General features: G+C 50.7%; 1 protein-coding gene across 1 annotated transcript in view; it reads right to left on the bottom strand.

Moving 5' to 3' along the window:
* PLCG2 (phospholipase C gamma 2) overlaps window positions 1–17,010 on the bottom strand; it is a 172,377-nt gene that overhangs the window by 96,650 nt on the left and 58,717 nt on the right. The window contains exons 3-6 of the mRNA XM_024124979.3: window positions 11,792–11,935; window positions 9,395–9,488; window positions 8,642–8,689; window positions 204–288 (exon numbers count right to left, since the gene is read on the bottom strand). Of these exons, the coding sequence (XP_023980747.1) occupies window positions 204–288; window positions 8,642–8,689; window positions 9,395–9,488; window positions 11,792–11,935 (371 nt within the window). The remainder of the gene's footprint in view (window positions 1–203; window positions 289–8,641; window positions 8,690–9,394; window positions 9,489–11,791; window positions 11,936–17,010) is intronic.

Below are 17,010 nucleotides of genomic sequence, written 5' to 3'. Positions count from 1 at the left end.
GGATGACGTCCTCTGCCGTGACTGAGAACACGGGCCTAGGATCTTCGCACAGTCCCTCTCTCCAGACTAAGATGGATGAATCTGGAGGCGGGGGACTTCCTTGGGCACCATTCAGTGGAGCTCAAAGGCACGGAGCGGCTTCATGGGAAAGGCACACGTAGCCCTGGGTTCACAAAAGCGCCAGGCTGAGCCACAAAACTTACCACGAACTTATCTTTGAGGAACTTGGCGCTGCTCACTTTGAAGTTGACCAGGGGCAAGATGGTCTTCAACTCTCGGAGGCTGATGCTGCAAAAGAGGGGAACCCCAGCCCCGTCAGCCTTGAGGGGTGTCAAGAGTGGAGGATCTGGCTACTCCCATCAGCTCCCATCTCTACTAGAAGACCCGCCAACAGCTGTTAGGGAGCACTAACTGGGAACAGAGACTCTGGGATCAAGACACCCGATGTGCAAGGCTGGTCTCCACCCTTCAGGGATGGCCGTGGACACGGATCACGTTGGAGACTCGCAGTGTGGGCAGAAATGGTGTCAGGTGACCTCGGCAGATACGAAATGTCACAGGGGTTCCAACCAAGAGGACGTCACTGAAGGCCAGAGACGGGGAGGGGAAGGAGCCAACCTTCTCTGAACACCTACTATGTGCCAGGCTGCCCGGGGGAACTGCCGGCAATGATGTCACCTCGCCCCTCGCTACACTTGACCCCCCACACAGTATGCATTCTGGAGCCCCAGCGCTCAGAATAGCCAGCGGGGATGGGGGCAGGGAATGCGGCCCAAGGCCGGAGCTGGTCTGACGACCTGAGCAGGTGGGCACCATTATCACTCCACGTGGCAGGTGAAGAAGCCGAGGCTCAGAGACGCTGGGTGCTAGCACGCGGCGCAGGCGGACGCCAGTGCAGCCTGCCTCCGGGCCTGCCTGCAACCACTGGATTTGAAGCCTCTCAGGGAACGCCACGAACAGTGACGGAGGGTGGCGGGCCAAGGGCATGAGATCCAGACCCTCGTGGCTGCAGAGCCAAGTGTCCGGCAGAGCGAGAGAGGGTGGTCCGGGGGGCCTCTGGTGTGGCCAAAGAAAACTGTTCTGCGTTCTTGGAGACGTCAGACTAGAAAGGGGCTGTGTGTGGCCAGGAAGGAAGTCTGCCCGGGCTGTGGGCAGAAACGGCCCAGCTTCTGCCACACTGTCTACTCGGCCTCTGCCAGCACGCCCGGGAGGAAGCAGCAGGCCACACTCGGCAGCTGCCCCGGGAGAGCGCCAGGAGGACTCCTGGCCACCCCAGTGTCCCCACCTCCAGCATCCCCGTCTCTCATCTAACGGCCTCCCTAACGTGGGAGACCTTTATGGGCCACGTGTTCCCCACCTCCCACCACTCCTGGGGCCGGCAGCCAGGGCGTTCCCGGAGAGACGGTGAGGGCGGCACAAGGCCCCTGGCAGGCCCGGCAGGGCTGGCCCACAGAGAAGCGAGCAGGCTGCCTGAGACCCCCTTCGGACCCTGCCCCCGGGGTGTCCACGAAGAGCTTGGCCAGGGCAGGATGAAGGGAGAGGAGCAGCGGGGGATGGCGCTACAAAACGAGGCAGGGAGAGGGTCTGGCCAAGCTGGTAGCCAAGGGGGCTCCTCCAGGACCAAGGAAGGGGTCAGCGTCCCCTGGGGAACCCAGAACTTCCAGGCAGAAACGGGGCCAAGAAACCTTCCCACACCCAGGAACAAAGGGACTGGGGAGCTGAGAGCCAGGGCAGCTGCCGGGGGGCCAGTGGAGCAAACACAGGGCCCGGGGGCGCGAGAATCCGAGCACCAGGGCATCTGAGCCCGCCGGCTCCAAAGGTCCCGCCTTACGGTGGAGCAACTGAGCCCCCAGGTAAAGGTGGGGGCCAAAGAGCCTCTCTGGGCTCCTGTGCAGGGACTAGCCGCTCCACTACCCTACCTGCGCCTCGCCCTCCCTTCCCGCTCTGGGCACGTGGACCAGGACCGGCCCGTGGAGCTGCCGGCGCGTAGGAAGCCAGCAGCTCCCACCTTCACCCCTCTCCCCGTCCAGGATTTGTCATCCGATCTCAGCCAAGATCATGGTCTGCCCTCTGGCCGTAACTCAGGACAGCTCCGCAGGGCCTCCCCGGAGCTCCCCGGCAGGGCGGGCTGAGGACCTGACTGTGACTGCATCACAATCCAACGACTCCAGGTGCCTTCACAGGTGTGGCCCCGCACACACTCCCCATGAGCTGCCTGCACACAAACCCACATCTCAGATTCTGTTTCCTGCAGGCTCAGCCTGTGACAGTGCGTTAGGGAACCAGGGCAATCCCTTCGGGGAGGGAAGGCAAAAACTACCTCCTGCCCACGGGCACTAAACCATCATGTCAGCTTCCCTCCTCAGCTTGGCATGGTCCCAGATCCCACAACACCGCACCCTCGCGCAGCCTTTACCAGACAACTGAGGTTGGCAGCCCCAGGAAACTTACCTGCCACCCTGAGGCTGGTAACCAACACCCCCACCACGCCCGGCTTCTTATAACAGTAATAAACATTCATCAGTGTTTACCGTAAGCCAGGCACTGGCCCAGCACTCTTCACAAATGAACCCACTGAATCTTCAAACCAATCCCAGGAGGTAGGAACTACCCTTACAGATTAGGAGACTAAGGCACAGAGAAGTTAAGTAACTTACCCAAACTCATACAACCAGTAAGTGTTAATGCTGAGGTTCAAACCTCAGCGCTGCCCAATAGAATTTTCTAGGACGTTGGAAACGTTCTGTATCGGGGCTGTCCAATGCGGCTAGGGCGACCAAGGAACTGAATTTTTAAATTTTTATTTAATTTCAATTACTTCAGAGTTAAATATGTCACATGTGGACAGTGCAGCTCTAGAAGCCTGCTTCTCCAAATAGGGTCCCTGGAACGCCACTATCAACATCAGCTGGGAATTTGCTAGAAATGCAAATTCATGATCCCCATGCAGACCCAGTGAAACAGAACTTCTGCGGGACAGGCAGGGCACCTCTGGGGGTAAAGCCCCCCCAGGCTGTCTGACGTGCTGGAGCCAGGACTGCTGACCGCAGGGAACCTATTTGCATGCCTGCTGAAGACAGAACTGGACCACACACCTGCCTCCCACCTGCACACCCGACCCTCCCGCCTCCTGAAGGCCAGGCTGAGCAAGAACAGGAAGTGCACACTCGGTTTATGCAAAGTCAGTGTCATATGCCAAGGGGCAAAGGGCAAAGTGGGAAAGAAATGTCCACAGAGACAACCTGCTCCCAGCCCCTAGGTCTCCTGCCCCTCTGCAGGACTCAGCCCGTGAGCCTCACCCCGAGGAATGCAATTCCAGGGACCACCCCCCGCCCCCGCAGCTTCAGGGGCTTTCGCAAGGGGTATTTTGACCGAAGAACTTTTCACCTAATGCGCTGACCTTAGAACCTAATTCCCAGGTAAGAGGCAACTAAACTCTAAAGACTCAGAAAGAGGGAGTTCCTGGAAACCTGGCCAAGATTCATGTTAAACGATTCATGCCTTTGACTCAGTCTCCCCAGGCCTGGAAATGTTATAAGGAGAGCTTCCAAAGCGAGAACGTTCTGGTTGTCCCTTGCTACAATGCTATGTCTACGAATGAAAAGGGAGGGCTTCGTTCATCTGACCAACACTACAAAGACCGAAGCAGCCGGATCCCCAACCTCGAGAGCCCCCACCAGTGTGAAGAGCAACAACAGGGGCAAGACTCTCAGAAAGCAGAGGGCGTCCGGCCGACGGGACAGACTCGCCCTAAGACCGAGACTCCTACGACGACCCCATGGACGCTTCTCGCGAGGGTCGCTCCGTACGTTCCCTCTGAACGCAATTCAGTGAAACTGTGAACGTTAGGAAAAACCGGACACAAACTAAGTGACAAACAAAAGGCAACTTTTCGAGCCAAATGTCAGATCCCACTGGTTGAATTACAATGTAGGCGTTAATACTGTTCCCAAAGAGCTGAAACAAAATGTAAACATGTTTATGGTTTAAGGTGAGGTGAAAATAGTTTCCCCTCCTTTCATGTGGACTGGACTTAGTGACTGATTCCCAGAAAATAGAGGGGGGGGCAGGTGGAGAGGTCTTCACAAAGGAGAGATCTGGAAGACACCACCTCGGCCAGGTAATCGAGGTTTCCGTCACCCTGGACAAGCCATGGTGAAAGCAGGCACCTCTTGAGTAAGGTGAAGAAAAAGACGTGAATCACCTCCGTGATATTCTTCCCAAACACAACCTCAGGTTACCCTTAACTCCAGTCTAATCATGACCAAAACATCAGACTAACACAAGTGGAGGGACATGTTACAGAATACCTGAGACCTACTTCTCAAAACTGTCAAGGTCATGAGAGACAAGGCAAGATGGAGAAACCGTCATAGCCTAGAGGAGACCAAAGTGGCAGAACAACTAAGTACAATGTGGGGTCTTGGGTGGGATCCAAGAACAGGAGAAGGACACTGGTGGAAACAATGGTGAATTCCAATAAAGTCTAGGGTTTACCTAACAGTCATAGAGCAAATGTGGTTTGTCAAGTTTTGACATGAATGATGTGAACCGTAGAGAAAACCGGCCCAAGGGGTATATGAGAAATCTCTGTACCATCTTTGCAACTTTTCTCCAAATGTAACATTATTCCAAAATTTTAAAATTAGTTAAAGAAGAACACAATGTAAAGTCATATGTATAGTTACATTTTAATGAAGTAAAATGAACCAACAAACCAATAAATAAAGTTGAGGTTGGAAATCTACTGAAAAATTTGTACCCAGAGTTAAACAGTGCCTACCATTTAATGTCAAATTCACACAGATTTTTTTCTAGTTTTCAGTATTTCCTAAATTTTCTATAATGAACATGAGTTACTTTCATCATATATATACACTACCAAATGTAAAATAGCTAGCTAGTGGGAAGCAGCCGCAGAGCACAGGGAGATCAGCTCGGTGCTTTGTGACCACCTAGAGGGGTGGGAGGGAGACGCAAGAGGGAGGGGATATGGGGATATATGTATACGTATAGCTGATTCACTTTGTTATACAGCAGAAAGTAACACACCATTGTAAAGCAATTATACTCCAATAAAGATGTTTAAGAAAAACAAAAAACATAGGCTTGGGGGTTCCCTGGTGGTCCAGTAGTTAAGTCGCTGAGCTTCTAGTGCAGGGGGCGCCAGTTCAATCCCTGGTCAGGGAACTAAGATCCCACATGCCTTGCGGCACGGCCAAAAAATAAAATTAAATAAAACATAGGCTTGTTTACCATATCTAAAAAAAAAAAGTCCACGTGATATTTTTAAATGGGCAAAGGACTTGTCTAGATATTTCTCCAAAGAAGATATACAAATGGCAAAAAGCACATGAAAACATGCTCCAGGTCTGTAGTCATTAGGAAGATGCAAATCAAAACCAAAATGAGATACTACTTTATACCCACTGGGACGGCTGGAGGGAGGGAAGGGAGGGTGGGGTGGGGTGGGGAGGGGAAGGAAGGAAGGTTGGGTGTTGGCAAGGAAGTGAGAAAAAAATGAAATCTTGTTGCTCTGCTGGTGGGAATGTATAATGGTTGCAGCTGCTGTGGAAAACAGTAGGCAGTTCATCAAAAAATGGAACAGTATTGCCATTTGATCCTGCAATTCCACTTCTGGGTAATGCACAGAGGAACTGAAAGCAGAGCCTGGAAACCCATATTCACAGCAACAATACTCACAATAGCCAAAAGAAGGAAGCACCTGGAGTTAAGTGTCCATGGACACAGATGGACGGATAAACACAATGTGTTATATGCACATAGTAGAATATTATTCGGCCTTGAAAAGGAAGGAAATTCTGACACTTGCTACAGTAACGTGGATGAACCATGAAGACATCATGCTCAGTGAAGTAAGCCAGTCACAAAATGCAGCATCCTTCCACTCAAATGCCCACAGGAGTCAAATTCACAGAGACAGAAAATACTGGGTTGGCCAAAAAGGTCGTTCAGGTTTTTCCGTAAATGTCATTTTACGGAAAAACCTGAACGACCTTTTTGGCCAACCCAAGAGCACAGCGGTTACCAGCGGCTGCAGAGGGGGTAATAGAGTGAGGGCTTAATGGGTACAGAGCTTCAGTTTTTGCAAGAGGGGTAGAGCTCTGGAGACGGATGGTGATGGCAGCACAGCAACATGAACGCACAGAAGTGTACACTGAAAACGGCAAGTTTTATGTTATGTACATTTCACCACGCTGAAACCAATAAGTAATTTTCAGTCAAAGGAGGTCACGGTGGGGAAGGGAAGATTTCTGCCTTCTACCAGCTTAGTGATCAGTTAAGCCACAGCTGACCGGCTAGGTTGCTGTGGACAAGTGATCTAACCTCTGCTGGCCTCAGTATCCTCATAAAATGGACCAGAGGGTGCCCAGCTCGCCAGTCTGAGAGCCTTCGTTCCATAAGCTTTCCCCAATTCCCTAAGTAAGGAGAGTGCTCAGAACGGCGGGTGTTACAAAGTGACTCCTCAGCAAATGCCGGCTGCTGCCATTTTGCCTCTCGAGAGGCTGAAAAGGGAAACACGCTCGGGCCAACAAAAACCCGGGATTGGACGCTGCCCGAGCCGGGCCAGCCCACAGTCTGCCTCCCATCCCCAGACTCTTTCCTTCGTGCTGCAGCTCCTTTGTTTTCTTCCAGGAAACGGGACCACTGTGCGAGACAGGAAAGGAGGGAGACTGGCAGAAGTCAGTTGCCCTTTCATTGGCACCTTGGTCAAGTTCCTTTTGAAAAACTCCCTCTGGGCCTCACAGAACCACAGGAAAGGTGGGATTTTCCACGTGTTGACAGAGCAGCAGCGCTCTGCCCGGCGGAAGGGAGGTCGGGGAGCGGGAAGGGTAAGCAAGGAACAAGGAATCATGGCCAGAGACAGACTTGCTCTCTGCTGAAGGTTCTGGAAAGGACTTCTCTGTGAAGGGCTCGCAAGAATCCATTCTGAGCGAGAGAGCTGGAGGGAGGCTCCCACTTCTTGACAACGGAAGTTGGAGAAGCAGACTGTGGAACCAGATCAACAACGCCATGGCCCACCATGCGGAGAGAGGGCCCAGGAGGGCTCCCTCTCTCAGCTCTGTGCCAACCTCAGCTGTGTATCACCCCAAAGCCACAGAGAAGGGAAACAGTCATGGGAGGCTCCACCTCTGAGACTGAAAGAGACCAGTGTGTATAAAATCCCCCAGCGCGGGGACCTCGTTTGAGGCACCTCCGTAACACGGGCCGAGCCCAGGTGCGGGACCACAGAACGCTGGCTGAGAGGACGGGGGAGGGAAAGGAAGATGGACAGAGACACGGAGTGAGCTGCTGGCTGACCCAACAACGTCACTAAACCCTTCACCGCTTCGTGGTTACCATCTGCAAAGCATCCCGTGGGGCACGTGTACGAGAGACCACAGAGGCTCTGAAATCAACAAGTGACGGATGACACTAGCCTGACACTAGAATGTCTTAGGGATGGAAAGACTTTCAGGAACAAGAGAGGTGAGTTGTAGAGGTTACTTGTTGCCTCATTTATGATGCTGACACCTCTTAATGGAGAATGGAAGGAAGGAAAAACATTTAAAAACTTTCAAAGAGGTCTGATGTGAGGCTAAAATGATACAATTGATTGTCAAGGGCTTAGTACAGTGCCTGGCATGCTGGGTGCTCAGTAAATGGTGGTTTTTTATCATTACGTTATTAACAAGAACTGGATCATAACCGAAAAAAAATGGAGAGGAGGTTCAACCTCGCCCATAAACACGGAAATGCAAATTTAAGCCAAAATCCACTGCTGCCTTTTACCCATCAGATTAATAAAGGTCAAACTCTGGTGACACAGTGAAACAAGTACTTTCTTGCACTGTTGGTAGAAATAGAAATTGCTACCACCTCTCTCAAAAATCTCAGACCCGATGACACCTGGCTGCTGGAATTCCTCTGCTGGGAATTTATCCTGCTCATATCCTCATCACCTAAGTTTACAAAAAGCGAGATGTGAAGGCTTTCATAGTATGATAATAAAGGACCAGGAGCAACTTCATGTCCATCAAGAACGAAATGATTTCTCATCAATTAGAGAATTACACTGCATCCATCCAAGGACAAACCGCATTTGATAAAAAAATGTCGGGCATGGAGCGCCGTGTGTGCTGACAGGGAACCCCTCCAGGACGCGCTGTTCAGTGAACCAGTCAAGGACACTGAATTACACGTTATCGCATCGCCCCACTCCTGTCCACCCAGCCCTTGCAACCATCGCTACTGAACTGGGTTTACCTCTTGATGGTCAATCTCCCACCACAGAGGAAGGGCAGGCACCACGGTGATCCTGTCTCTGCCCGGGACACAGAAGGGGCTCAAATGTGAAGGCCTAAAGGACGGGCTCCAAGTGCTCCACAAAAGAGAAGGCACCTCTGCAGATGGACCGGCATTTTCCACTGCAATGAGGTCCCACACGGGTGGAGATTCTGTCACCATGACCCCCACCACCTAGCACTGTGTCTGGCACCTTGTAAGTCAAATCTAACTTCATGAGGAGCTTTCCACAGCAGAGAACTTGCTCCAACCCCCTCAGAATGTTTAAAGAAAGAATGAACATCGGAGTCCAAAATGATCGGGAGAAAACCACAGAAATGTGAGCGAATCTTACCTGTTTCTTCTGGTTTGATCCACAGAATAAATCTGCTTTCTCAACCAACTGGGAAGAGAGTTGAGACAAAGAAAGAAAGTTAGAAAACAGCACAAGTCTAAGTGAGTTCTATAGGATGGGACAAAGGAAACTGGAAACGAAAAGGAAGGTTTTCCAACTTTCTAACTCAGGCGACTTGGGAAGGAGCAGTTTCTCCTTGCGGTTGAAATGCCCCAGCTGAGCCAAGAGGCCCCTTTGACAGAGGTTGGCAATCTTTAAACTGACAATTCCCTCTGATGATATTAGTTAATCCCCAAAAAGCTGGTAAGGAAAACGGTGTAAATCAGAGGGCTTTGGTTTGCTGGAGGGACAGTAATTCACACAGCAATCCCACCCAGAGGGAGCGGAAGGTGGAAAATCCCGGACCTCAGGCCTGAGGTCCTTTGATCAGTCAGCTTAACCCCTCTTCCTAAATCCTTTAAGAAACAAGCCTCGGGCCCTCCCATCAAACCCAACACCAGTACGAGCTTCGGCCTCAGCCCCAGTGCACTCCTCACTCTAGCAGGCCAAGACCAAGGCCCAGAACTGAGACAGGCTTTTCTGTGAGATGCTGGAGAGTCCACAGCCACTAATGGGCACCTACTGCATACAGGACACTCAATGAGCCTCCAAGACGCAAGGTTCCCTTTTTCTTTCTTTCACCATATTGGCTGAAGGGAGCAGAATAAATGCCTGAGTAAGCGAACACAGAGATAAACAGGCCAAAACCGTCACCTCTCAATGATGGTGGGGGTGGATGCGCTCATCACTTCCTGGTGTAAGATCTTCAAGCCAGAGAGCCACTTAGTTGCATCTTCTTTAGAGTCGGCTGCAGAGGTGAGGGGACAGAAATGCTCTGTTACTCCCTGGGAAGACAGACCGCTGCTTAGGGACCCCCGCCCCACCTTCCCAGCCCCACACAGACCACGGGGCTGGGAGGAGCCTGTGCTGGTTCCTAGGACCTACTTTTTGCCTCAGATGAGGCCATGTGCCCATGGTGAGCCTCCTACAGCAGGGGTGACAAGCCGGTGACTTTTTAAAAGAGTTTTAGCCCTACGCTAACGAACAAGAGGCAGGACCTGGGATAACTTGTACCACAATCCTGAGCAGCCCTGAGCATCTCCCCTGTTTCCCTTCAAGGCCAGAGAGAGGGGTGGAAAGTAGGTGATGCTGGTGCCTGTAAGGGAAGCGGCAACAAGTACCACTTAAGAGCTTGGCATCATCGCCAAGTTCGAGTGTACCGCTTCAGGGCTGTGTGATGTTCAGTTGGTTACTTAACCTCTCTGTGCCTCATTTTCCTAATCAGTAAAGTGGAGATGGCAATGCAAACAACGAGTCCAGTTACTAAACATCTCCAAACTAGGGAGTCTGCTAGTCTAGATAGAGCATGCTGAGGTTTCTGCTCTCACTCTTCCCGTGTGGATGAGGAGAAAACTACAGCTCAGAAGAGTGACGGGACCTGTCCCAGAGCCAGTAAATAAGAAGCTGGGAACCAGACATCACCCTGGCATCCTGGGCTCCACGTCTTGCTTGGGCTTTCATGGCCTCCCTACCAAGAAGAGCACCCAGGCTTCAGCCTGCAGGGGGGCTACGTGGACAAAGCTCTGAAGGGACACAGTCATGGGCCCGTCTCTCCTGCCCCATCTCTGCGTCCTGCTACACACCATCAATCAGATGTCCACCCAACACTTCCTACATCCAGCTTGCTAATTTCCCTCCTTCAAGCCCTGGCACACGCAATGTCCCCTCCTTTAAGCCCTGGCACATGCAATGTCCCCTCCTTCAAGCCCTGGCACATGCAATGTCCCCTCCTTCAAGCCCTGGCACATGCAATGTCCTCTCCCTGGACCATCCTCTCTCTTTCATCCCAACTCCTACTGATGCCTTAGAACCCAGTTGAAAAGTCACCTCCCCTGCAAAGCCTTCCAGGGAATGAGGCACTGTGTATTCCTCCAGCACACTTATGTTTGGACTACTGCTCTCATCACAGAGTACTCTAAGTTCCTGTCCACACGTCTGTCTCCCCAAGTAGACTGTGAGCTCCTTAAAGGCAGCAACTGGGTCTTATTCCTCTTTACAGCCCCCCTGACAGCTAGCACAACCTGGCACAGAGCATATGCTCAAAAGATGCCTGAGGCAAGCATGAAAGAGCAGTCAAACCAATGAGACCTACCTGACCCTAAATTATATGTCTTTTATAACTGAGTTGTAATAGTTCTTAAATATTCTAGATATGTTTTTTTATCAGGCATACGAACTGCAATTTTTTTTCTCTATATTGTGGGTTGTCTTTTCACTTTTTTTTTCTCTTGGCCGTGCTGCATGGCTACAGGATCTTAGTTCCCCGACCAGGGATCAAACTCGGGCCCCCTGCAGTGGAAGCGCAGAGTCCTAACCAGCGGACCGACAGGGAAGTCCCTACCTGACCCTAAATTAAATGTCTCTAACGCTACTCAGCTTTCACGGTTTCCCCCGACTTTGGTCTACTTTTAATGCTACTTATTATCTCTCTCGTCAGTCATGATTGTACGTCACGTTCTAAGTCAGTAAATTCTGGGATTAGACCTGAAGGCAGCTACAAGCTTCTGGCGCTGAGCAAAGTGCCTGAGCTTTTGCACAGCCCTTCTCCTGGCTGCTCAGAGGCCTCTTTGACTTTCTGGTGGATTCATAGGGACGGCCTGAAACCTCACCTCCAGATACGTGTGTCTACGTGTGCGCACATGTATGCGTTTACTGTAAGCGCGTGTGCGCGTGTTTACATGTGTGAGGTGGAAGATTCCAGGACAGTTCCTTCGGATCAGTTAAGCTGAATAAATGGTGCAGGCCAGGCTCTGCTGGACGAGAAATGTACCCTGCCTTCAGCTTGCTGCACGAGCCAGGTAGGCCCTTAACATAATCCAGTGAAGTTGGCGTTATTAGGCTCCCCGTTTCACAGCTGAGTAAACTGCAGCTCAGAGAGGCTGAGTCGCTTACCCAAAGTCACACAGCTAGAAAGGGACAGGGTTAGGATTCAAAACCATGAGGCCCTAAGCACGCATTAGCGGTTGGGCAGGTGTGAGCATCCTGCTAGTGAACTTTCTAGGAAGGAAACGAAGACCCAGGGAGGGAGATAAGCACATGTCATGCACCCACCTGCTAAGCTGAGCGTGCTGAGGACGAACTGGGTGCCGTACAAGATGGTGAAGCAGCACTCTTCCTTCTGGCGGACTGCTTTCGCACGCTCAAAATCCTTGGAGTTCTTCCCTGGGCGGATTTCCTTTATTTCCATGATATCCACTGAAGGAAAATTAACATCAGCCAGTCAGAAGCCGGAGTTCACTCCATCTGAGGCTGCAGCCGTGTGCCTGCACCCCAGACACACAGAGCCCAGCTCTTCACTCCCCAGAGTGGAGACAAGCTGGGCCAGCCCCACAGCCCCGCCCCGCTTGCAGGATTATGTGCAAAACACGAAAAGCTTGCTGTTCTCGGCCACTAAGTACTGGGAGACTTGTTGTACAGCAATAGATGACAGAAAAAGAGCAAACCCATCCTCCCTAGAACCCCCGCTGCCACGCGATGCCAACTCACTCCCAGCCAAAGCCTACCTGGCCAGGATGGCACCTGACCCAAGGGTGACCCCTCCCTCCACGGGATGGCCATCTGATCTAAGGGTGACCCCGCCACACACAGCGTGGCCATTTGGCCCAAGAACGACCCCCTCCCCTCACAGGATGGCCACCTGATGCAAGGGGGACCCCCCTTCCTGCCATAGGATGTCCCGTGAACTAAGGAGTGTCACAGAGTGACAAGTCCATCCATCCTTTCCTCCCTTTCTTCTGTCAAAAAAGCACCTCTTCCTGGGATGAACCCATTTCACGTGCTTGAGGTGAAGAGGATCCACACCCCGGCACCTTTCACCACAACAAGCCAAAGGAGGGGCCAAGGGTCCCAGGAATGACCAAGATGTCCCACCCCTGGCACGGTGATGGGTTCAGGGAAGAGCACATGGCCTAAGCTGGGCCCACCAGCATCCTCCTGGGACTTATTTGGCCAAAGCTATTCATCAAATTTCTCCTTCTTTTTTGCTTTGGTTAGTGGGAAATGAGTTTCTGTCACATGTAACCATAAGAATCCTGGGACATACATCTTTGTTCTTACACTGAACAGAGAAACAGGAAAGAGAGGTATTCGTGGAAATGAGAGAGTAGGGAAGGAGACCTCAGCTTTGACCTGGGATCAAGGAAGCAAAGAGACCCAAGTGAACAAAGGCATTTTAGCGAGTCAGAGCTGAACTGGCAGGAAAGGTTCACAGCCATTCACACATAACAATAGGAGGAGGGGACAGAGTATTAAATTAGGGGAGGAGGGGATGGAATGAACCAAAGCCTTTTTTTCTTTTTTTTTTTTTTTTAATTTATTTTTGGCTGCTTTGGGTCTTCGTTGCTGCCCGCGGGCTTTCTCTAGTCGCGGCGAGCGGGGGCTACTCTTTGTTGCAGTGCGCGGGCTTCTCATCGCGGTGGCTTCTCTTGTTGCGAAGCACGGGCTCTAGGCACGCGGGCTCCGCAGTTGTGGCTCACAGGCTCTAGATGCAGGCTCAGCAGTTGCGGCGCATGGGCTTAGTTGCTCCACGGCATGTGGGATCTTCCCGGACCAGGGCTTGAACCTGTGTCCCCTGCATCGACAGGCGGATTCTTAACCACTGTGCCACCAGGGAAGCCTGAACCAAAGGCTTTTCACTTTCTTACCATGGATCTAGCTAGACTGAGAACAGTTTGGGGGACAAGAATCATGAAGTAAGGTGAAAAGACTTTAAATAAACAGCATTTGTTCTGTACCCTGTGTGTGGTGGTAGCTACACAAGTCTAAACATGTGATAAAATTCCTTGAAACTATACACCAAAACAAAAACAAACAAAAATTGAGTCCACATAAAAAATGGTGAAAACTAATTAGGGTCTGACTATCCAGCCATAAAAAAGAACAAAATAACGCCATATGCAGCAACATGGATGCAACACACTTAGAGAAATAAGTCAGAAAGAGAAAGACAAATACCACATGATAGCACTTATATGTGGAATCTAAAATATGACACAAATGAAACTATCTACAAAAGAGAAACAGAATCAGGGACATAGAGGATAGACTGGTGGTTGCCAAGGGGGAGGTGGGTGGGAAAGGGTTGCACTGGGAGTTTGGGATTAGCAGATACAAACTGGTATATGTAGAACGGATAAACAACAAGGTTCTACTGTATGGCACAGGGAACTATATTCAATATCCTGTGATAAACCACAATGGAAAAGAATATGAAAAAGAATGTATACATATGTATAACTGAGTCATTTTGCTGTTCAGCAGTAATTAACTCAATATTGTAATTCAACTATTACTTAATAAAAAATAAATTTAAAAAAACTAATTAAGGTCTGTAATTTAATAATATTTTACCAGTGTCAATTCCTGGGCTTGACAACTATGGTTATGAAAGATGTTATCACAGGGGGAAACTGGATGAATGGTACACAGAAACTCCATATTATTTTTGTAATGTCATCATGAGTCTAAAATTATTTCAAACTAAAAAGTTTTTTAAAACACTTATCAAGGGACTTCCCTGGTGCAGTGGTTAAGATTCCGCCTGCCAATGCAGGGGACACAGGTTTGAGCCCTGGTCCGGGAAGATCCCACATGCCGCGGAGCGACTAAGCCCGTGCACCACAACTACTGAGCCTGCGCTCTAGAGCCCGCGAGCCACAACTACTGAGCCCACGTGCCACAACTACTGAAGTCTGCACGCCTAGAGCCCGTGCTCTGCAACAAAAGAAGCCACCGTAATGGGAATCCCGCGCACCGCAAAGAAGAGCAGCCCCTGCTCGCCGCAACTAGAGAAAGCCCGCACAGAGAAAAGAAGACCCAACGCAGCCCAAATAGAAATTTAAAAAAAAACCTTTTTAAACCCACTTAATTATGGGTGGTCCTATTATGGGGGCGGTGGGGGGGTCAAGGGGTCCTTCATTCCTCAAAAAATAACAACAAAACACAGAGTCTGTGTGCGCGCTCAGATTCACAACTTTCTGGGGGGTTAAATCAGCACCGCTGATCTACCTGCTTCAGCAGTTATCTGAGAACATCTGAGGTATTAATGTTTGTTCTCAGAAATCAGTGACTTACCCAGCCCAGCTGACTGCCAGTTAAGAGTCTAGTGACCTTAAGCAATACTCTTTTTTTCCTAGCTAGTCTAACAATGATTATCTAACCATTCTCTTTCCCCATAAAATATCTCTCAGAGGGAATTTCTGAATGGCCAACTGTGAGCTTTTTTCCTTACAGCAAAATTATAATAAAAATTTGATGCGTTCATAGCTAACGAAAAGAATTTCAGATAATGTAACACTGTCTTCAGGCAATCACCAAGGCTCCTCAATTCCTTCTAAATCACCCCTGAATCTGTCTTCTACCCATTCCCAGGGCCAACACGATAATCCAAGCCACTCTCACCTCTCGCCTGCGCTACTGAAGTAGCCAGGAGCTACCCCCATAGTCTTTTCTATGACATGCAGACACGCTCAAGCCACCCCTGGGCTTCAAGCTTGCCGATGGCATCCCAGCGCTATCAGGACTAAGAACCAAGGCCACGTGATGACCCTGCCGACCCCATCCGGATCAGCTGCGCACCTCGCTGCTGGGCTCCAGCCACACTGGCCAGCAGCTTGCATTCACTCCTCCTCAGGACACCGCCGCCGGCCCTGCTGGGGATGCTCTTAGCCTAGCTAGCTCCACGTCCTCCCTTCCAGTCTCAGCTCAATCACCGTCAGACGCACAGAATACCCTCCAACTACTGCTATTACACACACCAAGGCCCTCTTCCCCACAGCACTGAAGAGGCCAAGCGCTCAGTGGTGTGAACCATGGGTTCATGGCTCCTTCCCTAGATGGTGCATCTTTCCTCACCACTGTATCTCCACCCCTAGCAGAGCAACTGGTACACAGTGGGGCCCAATAAATAGTTGTTGAAAGAGGAAGCGGACAGAGAGAGATGGGGACACAGACAGGGACAGAACTGGAGATGGGACAGAGGGGGAGGCAGCGGGAAACAGACACACACGGATACGAACACACACAAATGGCAACGACCAGACAGGGTAAAAGAGGGGCAGAGACAACCCGATATGAACAGAAGACAAGCCATCCGGATGAGGAGGGAGGGAGATACAACCATGCAACGTACAAAGTCAGAGAGAAAGAACAAAGTCAGAGAGAAAGAAACATGGGAGACGGGAAAAGAATAAAATATAAATAGCCACTCTGATGATGCAAGCAGCCCTGATCATGCCTACACTACCCTTCACTTCAGCGCAAGCAAGGAGCCTCTGGCGGCCAGCCCTGTCCCGGGAAAGGGCCGCAGGCATCCACCCTCATCAGCCAGGACTGGTTGCCTCCATGATGTCATCCTGATCACTTCCCCCTTTCTTTCCCCGGGATTAAGTACTGGCCTATTCATCATGCTTCTGATAAGACTATGCTTTCTCCATTGGATTCCCTTTGTTCCACCGTCAAAGATCAGTTGATGATTTGGGTGGGTCTATCTCTGTTCTCTCTGTTCTGTCCCATTGATCTAATTGTCTATCATTTCCCCAACACCTCACTGTCTGGATAGCTATGGCTTTAGAGTAAGTCTCAGAGTGGGGCAGCACACACCTCTGACTTTGTTCTTCTTCAATACTGCACTGGCTATTCTGGGTGTTTTGCCTCTCCATATAAACTTTAGGATCAGATTGTCAATATCTATAGAATAACTTGCTGGGATATTGACTGTGATCGTGTTGACTCTACACCAAGGTGCAAAGAACTGACATATTGAGTCCTTCTACCCATAAACGCAGAGTATTTATTCATCATACTTTGTCAGCCAGACATTCTCCTGGATGTACACAGTCCTGACCTCCAAAGGTCTTACAGACACACTAGCTTCATCCGTGAGACTAAAAATAAAGGCAATAATAATAATCATGTACGGGCTTCCCTGGTGGCGCAGCGCTTGAGAATCCGCCTGCCGATGCAGGGGACACGGGTTCGAGCCCCGGTCTGGGAAGATCCCACGTGCCGCGGAGCGGCTGGGCCCGTGAGCCACAACTACTGAGCCTGCGCGTCTGGAGCCTGTGCTCCGCAACGAGAGGCCACAACAGCGAGAGGCCCGCGTACCGCGATGAAGAGCGGCCCCCGCTTGCCACAACTAGAGAAAGCAGACTAAAAATAAAGGCAATAATAATAACCATGTACGGGCTTCCCTGGTGGCGCAGTGCTTGAGAATCCGTCTGCCGATGCAGGGGACACGGGTTCGAGCCCCGGTCTGGGAAGATCCCACGTGC

The sequence above is a fragment of the Physeter macrocephalus genome, chromosome 17 (genome assembly GCF_002837175.3).
Source record: "Physeter macrocephalus isolate SW-GA chromosome 17, ASM283717v5, whole genome shotgun sequence".
NCBI classification, from domain to species: Eukaryota; Metazoa; Chordata; class Mammalia; order Artiodactyla; family Physeteridae; genus Physeter; species Physeter macrocephalus.
The sequence above is the reverse complement of the archived record's forward strand: the minus strand, read 5'-3'. Positions and strand labels throughout refer to the sequence as shown.